Here is a 10,000-nt window from a genome sequence, read left to right on the forward strand (position 1 = left end):
TATAATGCATGGTCAACATTTTATTGTACATTTCAGGCTTAAAAATTTTCAGCACCTTTACTACGACACCAACTACGTTACCTCAATGCCAGAGGTAAATAAAATATTTAGCACGCATTTGCTACTTGGGTATGCGCCCCTCGAATCAAAAAACAAAACAAAACAAAAAAACAAGGCAGATGCTATTGAAGTAAAATTCGAACCTTGTCTCAAGAAATTCTCGGTGAATCTGCAAAGAGTGTGATAGGGTGATGGAACAAGGGACTTTAAAGTCGCTTGACAGAGCCACATGCGCGACTTCTAAATCGTAATGAGTATTCGAAAAAGATCTGAAGACATTTGAAGTAGGCTGTACACTAATTTCGCTGGAGACGATGCGATTAGGTCATGATGATGTCCAGTGAATACCAAGAGGAAGAAAAACTTGCTTTGATCTGGATGGACTCCAGCTTGGAGGAGATTAATTGGGAAGGCCGGTACCATCCGCCGATGAACATTCATGAAAGGAAATGGAAGGAATGACGCGCTCATTGCGAAAACGTAGGTCAAAGTTGACATGCACAGGTTTTAGTGGCAAATATTGAAAACAGCTCAACACTCGAACTCCTCTCAATCACTCCAACTCTTCGAGGGGCTGAAGTAAACTACATGGTTCGTACAAGTTAAGGCAAACGAAATTCAAGGACTTTTCAAGGACAAATTACAGTTTTCAAGGACTAAAATTTATTCAATAAACTGACATTTTTGGTCCCACTCATTGGAGTCATTTGCAAATTTTAAATAGGCCAGTCACGGTTGATCACATTATTTTATACTGTAATATTTTGTAATAACACTTTTTAAAACGACAACAGTCACTGGCCATGACTTGAAGTTGCATCTGGGTACAGAAATAGTACTTGAAGATAGAAAAATCATATTGTTCATAAAAGTGCTACTAAGATGATGATGATGTTTCCGCGGTGCAATGTGCATGAAATTGAGGAGAAGATGCAGTTTCGCTTCAAGTACGCCTTCGCGTTTTCTACCTAGATTTTTCTCACCGTAAATCGCTTATGGCTTGTTATTAGTCATAAATGGCTACATTTCTCAGAAAATGATGTGGCATAAACAAATTTTGAATTTCAAGGACTTTTCAAGCCCTAATAAAGAAATCAAGTACTTTTCAAGGACCTCAACAAATTCAAGGACTTTTTAAGACGGGTACTAAAATTCAAGACCTTTTCAAGATTGTGCGAACCATGAAACTAGGAAAGATCGTATCTTTTGTTAACCTTTTGTCTCCAATGATCTAAAAGTTCATTCCTTACTACTTCCATAGATTTCTTCGTTCGCTGGTCATGAGAATTTGGTGTTATATCAGGATCATACCCTTAGACTGATGACAATCTTCATTGTCAATACTTGTATACCTGACAGCGCATTTAAATTGACTGAGAGGTGAATTTACTTCTACTGTACATCTACACATTCCAGCACTCGGCAAAGTCCCTTTTTTGACTTACGGCTGTTTCTGCTTAGGTGGCCTCATACACCGTAAGCCCTTTCAGAGACATCACTGCCAAGCCCGCCACTTCTGCTGGAAAGAACAGGACAGGCACAACATCGGGGACTCCATCCCCTACTCTTTTCGAATAGTGTGTGGGTTCTTTAACGTCCCACAGGGAACTTGTGAACTTAGAAGAAGCTATTTGCGAGACGGAGCCTACAGTTTATGATCCTTATCCGAGAAGACTTGAAAGTCTAACCATTTGCAAATGTCATTATATACAAGGCAGCACTTTCTCGTCAGTTATTTTAAGATCCTGAGTGTTGATCCGGCCGGGGTTCGAACTCGCGACCTCCCGCATGACAGCCCGATGCTCAACCAACTGAGCCACCGGTGCGAGGTAGGCGCGATACGTACTGATCAATCAAAAGCTAGACAGACCCTCCCCTAAAACAAACGAGGTTAGACAAAAATTAGTTGAACAGTCCGAGGGGAAAGCTATTTTAATATTGCTTGTTAACATATTTACAATTTTAACAAATGTACACTGAAAAAAATAAGTTAAAAGAATGCTAGTCCTCAGCTCTGCCATTTTATTCTTCAAACAGGGTCAACAACTTGACGAGACGAGATAGAGCTTTCTGACTTGATCGCGTTGTCAGTGTTTTCATTCGTAGCAATCACGCTTTGTCCTGCAAGTACGTCAATGCTGGACTCATCATTACTTGTTCTGGAAGGAAATGAAGCGACCAAAACTTAGAAGACTGGGGACCCTGAGGTAGATCTTTGCTTTTGAAAATTGATTATCGTAAAGTCGAAATGAAACTAATCATTATTTTGACCAAACACGAAGATCTGTAATGGAGTGTGGGCTCTTTTTTGAAATAGATAGACAAAAGGGATCTTTGATGACGTAATTGTTTACATTTAACATACGAGTTTGCCCACAGATTTACAAATTGACTTAGCTAAAAGAAATTGTTAAACTTAGTTAAATATCCAATTTTAAACCTTTTAGATTGGATAACGAGCCAGTTATTAGCCATCAAAAACTGATAAATTCTTGGCTGGCAAAAGCGCTCATGATCCCATACATTCCTTGTAAAATATTGAATTTTCAAAGCACTGACCATTGCTCAGAGATTATCTGGTATATCGCATTCAAATTTTCAGACTGAGATAGCTAGCTCATTATGCAATCCTCTTCAGTCACTATTTCGTATTTTATTCTTGGGTGACTGATTAGAAAGCGATAACCTTGTGCTAATGAGGCAAAAAACGTAAAGCCAATTTATAAACCATTATAAATTAAAGTTATTGTGACAACCATGACCTCTGCGAGGGATACGCATTTGAGCAAATTTTCCCGCGCTTTGCGTCGGCTACATGTAATTACTTCGAGTTTTGATTTGTTCACTGGATTGTCTCCGTCCTTTTTGATTGGCCAAAGTAATTACTTTGGTTTTGGTTTTACGACACTCGCTTGAAAACCGCTCTAAATCACCTTTAATTAATACGTTCCATGTAAAAACGAGAGGTGGCAGCCATATGCCCCAGAGAGCCTTTGGACAGTCCCTCGTTTGGTTTCTTGGAGCCAGCAGATGGAACAACTTATGGTCAGGCGAGATTACAGAAATGGAATCAAACAACTTCCTGTAAAGTTATTTAGGTCTTTCTTTGACGTCCCACATAATTTTATGAGGGAGAGTTTTGAGACCTACAGCTATAGTCCTATGAAGGTCGTATGAAGGCCCTATGCAGGGCCCACAGTTATAGTCCGAGGGCGGCCACTTTCAAACTTACCGAGAAGGTTCATCTTCATCCTGTGGCGCGGGTGTTGGACGATCCTCTGTGAATGGAGTGTCTGCATGAAGAGTACAGAAAAGCATAACAAATGCTAAGCAATCACTTCCACACACGCACTACAAATAAACAGGTATATGCAAGAGCCCTTGACCAGGAGTTTCTACTTTGTATATAAGTGTCACGGCGTTTTCATGCACAGTAGACCGGGGGGGGGGGGGGGGGCGGGCGGCGGCTAAGAATAGGCATTTATGCGGACTGAAACACAACTTCTCACGCGGAAAATGTAATCAAGTAATCAAAGAGCCGTCTAAAAATAGCCCGGTCTGTGTAAACGCCGTAACATATTCTAAAACATGTTTAAATATCTCTTGGGTTAGAGCAGTCTCTTGCATCAGAGCCAGACATTTAGGGTGCTGACACTGAAATTGAGTCAGCAAAAGGACCCATTTGTTTAGACTTCATTTGGTATTGTCATGTTTTACTGAGATTTCTTTTAGTATTAAGGTCTTAGAGTGTGTGTTACCTATAGCTCAAATTTTCCAGCAATTAGGAATTCTTCTTATTCTACAGATAGAATTTTAAAATTCAATATATATATATATATATATGAAGTTTGAAGTGACCAAGGCCGGACAACCCCTGAATGACATTTTTCATTGGACACAAACATTTTATGCCCTGAGCGGAATTTAAACCCACGTCCCCCTGATTACCAGTTGGGTGTGATCACCATCACACTATGAGAGCAACCATGCTGACTACATGGCCAATCTGGATAGCGAATGGGGATTTCTACGTGGTCATCCCGGGCCAATGTTTTTCCGCAACTAGATGACACTGGATCGACAGGAACGACGATTCATACGCGGACGAGAGAGAAGACAATTTGTATACAAGTTAAGAGGGTCTCTCAAGCCAACAGCGCATCTCTGTCCCCAGGAGGATCCAACATGCACGTTTGAAGCAATAAAATCAATGTTTGTTTTGTTTGTTATTTTGCAGCAAAAAGGCAAATAACTTTATTAAAAACTATCCCAAACGAAGAGGATGATTCTTTTCTTTTTTTGATCCGATTCAATCCAGTTCTGTTGCACTGCCTTCGTCGTTGCATGCTTAAACTCTCGCACCTGGGAGTTTCCCACCCTTCCCCGCAACTGTTGTTGACCTGAATGACAACTTAATTTGTTTTCCCTTTCTTACCAGCATACGGTCTTTGAGCTTGGGTAAATCGCACGGTCTCCTTAACTCGTCCCGGTGTTTCCTTGAAAATGTATTATAAGAAAAGAGACATTGATCAATGAATACACTTTTGAGAGATTGTGACCAATGGAAGTCATCCAGACACAAATATTCTCTTCATGGTTGTGCTCTAAGCAAAGGGCAGGATTTTGCGCAAACAGTTTCAGCAAAAACATGTTTGGAAAGACTTACTTCACGTACGATTTTGGAATAAGGTCATGTTGGAGTGAAATGAGGTCACCTGGAAGTTTCGTGCCACGAAGACTAAAAATGCAAAGTATGTTCACACTCTTGGATTGAAAATAGGTCTACTAGCACATTTTTAACGGTCATTGGATTCGGTGAGCTTCCAATAATGTATAGTTTTCATTTTACTTTTAAATTTAGTTTAAGTTAGAAAGGCACGTTACTAGCTAAGTGTGAGAGATTTGTAAAAGGTTTGAACAATAATCACATATGGGGACGTTCTTGTCCCGTGTGAGCACAAAAAAACACCAAAATGTGTCAGCTGTTTTCCTTTATGAAAAGGTGGTTTGGTCTCACAGCGGTTGTCCTGAAAAGTGCAGGACGAGTAGGATATTCACTAAAACCTTTATTCCAAATGGTTGATAAATCTCCCCCGACCAGATTACGATTCGGGGACCTTCGTCACCTGCACATACTACTATTCCAAGAAACAGGTTTCGAGGTCAAAACGGTCGTTTTGTGTTTTACTTTAAAAATTTATGAGGATGCCACCCAACGGGCGCGCAGCACTCAGGTCACAGACATAATTCAGTAGATCTTGATACAATTTTTGGCTGTTCTTTAACACGAGGGTACAAGTAGCCTCTCCCTTGGCCGATTTGGGTACGAAAGGTCACTAACTGATGCCGTCCCAAGCAGCAGGGCGATTGAATTTTCGCGAGGGTTACGCAAATCAACCGGAAATCACGCATTCTTCAAACACCGGTCAAGTGCACATAGTTTTACTCAAAAGCAAGAGTTTCAAAACCGTAGCCAATAACTTCCATGTCTACCCTTGTTGTTAGCGTTTTCTAATAGAGCGTCTACGTTCAGAAAGGCTTTCATTTCACGTAACCAGTATTCAGTATGATATCCCAAATGCATATGTTTAAACCAGAAAAATATTGAGCATGCACAAAAAGAAGTTCGCACAAAGAACAAAAAAAATTGGCAAATGAAAAATTCAATGGAATTTTATGCTGGCATGTTCAACTATCCTTTGCAACCCTTAAAAAAAAAGCTTGGTGATACTACATTTAACACTTAAATAAAACGGAGTAATCTCGGACTAAAAACTTACGAGAGTTTTGAGTATCCTTCCTTGTAAAGCGTTTCTATCGCGAGCAAAAACAGCAGGACCATCACTCTAAAAGAAAAGAGGTGCAATGTATATTGTATCTTATGCAAGGTACATAGAGTTAATTTTAACAATATTTCAATCTTTAAAGACTTTTCTAAGAACTAAATTTGATGCAAGAGTCGATCACGCAAGAGTATGATTTGCCCAAATTGGCCGAGTGCCCATCAGCGTCAAAACTGTCTATTTTCAAACCAAGTTTTGCGGGAAAATAAACAACAGACCAAATCGGCCAACTCAATAGGGCCGTTTATACGAGAGAAAATAGCTTAATAATAGCTTACTCTGGTCGCGGCTTACATAAGACGCACACACCCCGTATAAATGGTCAAAATCTATGTTCGCCGCGGCATATCCTGGCCTGGGAGTTTATACTAGTTCCTTTCGCGTATTATGTACGCTGCGGCCAGAGTAAGCCGCGGCTTATTTTCTCTCGTATAAACGGCCCTAAGGTTGCACCCAATTCAAACCCCTTGGGAATAAAAAGTTCTGTCCCAGATATTTCCACATACATACTTACATACTTAATTGACCGCTCCCCATAAGGGCTTTTCAGCGTCAATGAAACACAACGAAACGACGGAAGAGAATAACAACAACAACTGCTAAGACTCCCAACTGGCCGGAGGCCAACCAGCTGGCTATTTACAAGTGTATAGCTGCGAAGTTGAACCAGAGACTACCAGGATCGAATTCAACGAGTGGTTAGAACGGGTCTTGAACACGGAATCTCCGGATCTCAAGGCAAGCGCCCTAACCACTGGGCCACACTGCCTCCCTCCACATAATTTAAATGTGAATGCTACATTACAATGCAAATATAATACACTTTATTCCAAAATGGCCGCCATTTTAGTATTCTTTTGTTTCCATCCAAATTGGCCCTTATGGCCTCGTTCAAGGTTAAATACTCTTTTGAATTTTGCGTTTGAAAGCGAGATTCTTACTCTTGGGTAATAGGACTCTTGTTTGATGCTAAGAGCCTTCACAGCAATCAAAATAATATGCACTTTGCAAATCACCTCCGAATGAACCAATCACGGCGTGTGAAAAGCACTGCTAACTTGTGCGGGATATCTTAAGAACCGACAATCTCAAGAGAAAACGATAGCAAAATGCGCTTGCTATAGCTGCGCACATTTACTATGCACTTGCTATAAAGGCCAACGTCACGCGATTCTAAGTGATTCTAAGTAATTTCGTGGCAAGCAAAATGCTCGAAAAATAGAAGGGAACGCCGCAATAACCAATCAAGACTGTAAAACAACAAAAAATAATAAAACAAAAGCAAATTGATGAGTGGATGGACAAAAACAAGACACGATTGAAACCGATTGCACTTGAATAATCTAGAAAATAGAACGCGACCTATAGATCGAGAAAAAACATGATTTGGAAAGTAGGTCCGACGTTTTTCAATTATCAGACAAGTCGCCTGGCTAAAGGAAGTTCTCTTTTCGAAGCATCTTGTATGTGATGTAAGGATAATTTTATCGGAACAGGAATGTCATATGAATAGTTTCGAGTTCAAAAGTCGTCACTCACTAAAGATTTCTCAGTAACACCTCAAAAGTCTGTGACAGGGAGCCTCTCTCCTTACTACAGAATAAGTTTAAACCGGACGAAATAATGCTTTCAAACAATTTTGTTCGAATTTTTTAAAGTTTGTTTCCTTCATCAGGAAAAATGAATTTTAGAATAACTTATTTTCACTTTCAATTTTCCTGGACGCGGCCACCTTGAATAATTGTGACGTGTTATCTAACACGTCACAATTGCTCAAGATGGCAACGCCCGGGAAATGGGCGATTCAAATAGCGATTCTCTTTATATTTCGAACACAAGAGCTTTCTTTGAAACATTTTTTAAACAAATTTTCCTCTATGCTTCAAAGTCTTTTTCATGTTGGAGCGCAGGTTTCCTTTTAACGAATAGAAAATACAAGGAGTCAGATCCGTGGACAAACCCACAGTTCTACTTCATCAAAACCAAGTTAAAATGGCTCACACAAACAAATCTTAAGGTGAGCGGACACGAGGAGTCCTGTTGCAGCGACAAAAAAACTTGTGTAGTGCACACTGAGGCGACATGTAGCAGGGACAAAATCACAACATGTGCACACACATGAAAATATTGCGGGTACATGTCCCAGGGATATGTTGCAGCGACATATCCCCTCGTATGAACTGATACTTCTATAATAGTGGAACACCAATTTGGGGGTGATTTTGTCCCCGCGACGTGTCCCATGAAGTTCAACTTGTTGAACTCCATGGGACACGTAGCAGGGGCAAAATAACCTAATGCATGTTGCCTCAGTGTGTACTACACACCTTTTTGTCGCTGCAGCATGTCCCTACAACATGACCCCTCGTGCCTGCCCACCTTTAAGATGTTACAAAATGCAGCACTGGATCTGCATGCATCCCTACCGCATACATAACTGCAGCTTGTTGCAGCCGAGCAGCCTGTCTCTGAAGAGACGTCCTCAAGAAGCTCTCATCCTTCAATGCATGTAACCTGATAACAAACGACAAACGGTTTTGACTTTAAGAGCGAAAGGTCATCGGAGATGAGAGCCATTAACTCATGCAGGTGAAAAGTTAGCCTTAAAAACCCCACGCTTAAACGGGACTCGAACCCATTCCAGACCGAGTGATTGCACTGGATTGCTTTGCCATCTGAGCTATCAGGTGCGCATGTGGGAGCTGGGGCCCGTTTCTCAAAAGTCCCGAAACTTTACGGGCCGTTTTCGGGTGTAACAATTCCCTTTGTATCTCAAGAACGGAGAGGATTTAATTCGTCAAACTTCACAGTTATTTTTCTTTTTGTTGTCTTGAATACATGTTAAAAGATCGGCTTTGCAAAACAAGCGGTTGACAATTTTACAAATAGTTTTTCGGGCCCGAAACTTTACGGGCCATTTTCGGGTGTCGCAGTTCCTTTTGTATCTCAAGAACGGAGAGGATTTAAGTCGTCAAACTTCACAGTCCTTTTTCTTTTTTTTCCCTTAAAAGCATTTCAAAAGATGGGCTTTCCAAAACAAGCGGTTGGCAGTTTCACAGATGGCTTTTCGGGCCCGAAAAGCTTTCGGAACTTCCGAGAAACGGGTCCCTGGTCAGTTGTGATTTTGTACGATAGGGAAATTAAGCAAGGACAACGGCAACGGCAACGAAAACGTCACTACAAAATATAACTTAGCGCTAACGCAAATATTTCGAGATTATTCCGTCTTTTTCACGTTTTACTATACGGGCGAACTGTCCTGAAACTGGATGGGGTACGAACGGTTTTGAAGCAAAAATAGAGGATGAATGGTTCATTGTTACATGCTCACGTTTGGTGATTTCTCGTTGTTGTTTGTGGAGTACGGCAAAAAATGCGCGGAAATTCGTGCTGCACGTGCATCACGAATATTTTTCTTTTTTTTAACCAATGATATTCTTGGTTTGTGGCGTTGCCGTTGCCGTTGCCGTAGCCGTAGCCGTAGCCGTCGTCTTTGCTTTAACTCCCTCATATCCAGCGAGAGGTGAATGAACAGTCGTGAAATATTTACAAATTGTTCCATGAGCGTGCGTTTGATATGAGATGGTAAATAGTCAACGAGGCGCGCAGCGCCGCCGAGTTGGCTCTAACCAGTCTCATAGAACAGTTTTCAAATGACTTTCGAAAGTAATTACGGGATTGCAATTGCTACGCTTAGTGATTGGCTTTTAACTTTCGCGCCAGTTTATCAACCAATCGCGACTTGCACGCGCGATTTTTCCCGCGCTTTAGGCAAATTACATGGAATTGCTACGAATTTGGATTGGTTCATTGCGCTGTTTGCACCTGCTGTGATTGGTCGAAGGTTGTTTTACGACACTCAGTTGAAAACCGCTCTATCCAACAAGAGCGAATGGAATAGTTGTTTTTATGAAATCTTCATCAAATTCTGAACGCGTGGACAGTTTCGATATTAGGTCATACGGTATATGAGCTGATAAATATATTTTATAATGCTTTGTATGTTTACTATGTTACATGGTAATTACCAGGTATTTTAGGCGTGCACGTAAGGTGTCTCAAGGGGCTAGTAGGGTATTTAAGGTTTGTTAAAGGGG

The 10,000-nt window shown here is 40.9% G+C and overlaps 1 protein-coding gene across 4 annotated transcripts in view; it reads right to left on the reverse strand.

Moving 5' to 3' along the window:
• Positions 1-1,974: 1,974 nt before the first annotated feature.
• Positions 1,975-10,000, reverse strand: part of LOC138012686 (uncharacterized protein C10orf67, mitochondrial-like) — a 48,527-nt gene continuing 40,501 nt past the window's right edge. For all 4 annotated transcript variants that reach the window (XM_068859533.1, XM_068859535.1, XM_068859534.1 and 1 more), the window contains 5 exons: positions 8,330-8,417; positions 5,841-5,906; positions 4,496-4,556; positions 3,293-3,353; positions 1,975-2,219 (listed from right to left, as the gene is read on the reverse strand). In XM_068859533.1, the coding sequence (XP_068715634.1) occupies positions 2,090-2,219; positions 3,293-3,353; positions 4,496-4,556; positions 5,841-5,906; positions 8,330-8,417 (406 nt within the window). In that variant the 3' untranslated portion in view covers positions 1,975-2,089. The remainder of the gene's footprint in view (positions 2,220-3,292; positions 3,354-4,495; positions 4,557-5,840; positions 5,907-8,329; positions 8,418-10,000) is intronic.

This window comes from Montipora foliosa, chromosome 8, assembly GCF_036669935.1.
Source record: "Montipora foliosa isolate CH-2021 chromosome 8, ASM3666993v2, whole genome shotgun sequence".
NCBI lineage: Eukaryota > Metazoa > Cnidaria > Anthozoa > Scleractinia > Acroporidae > Montipora > Montipora foliosa.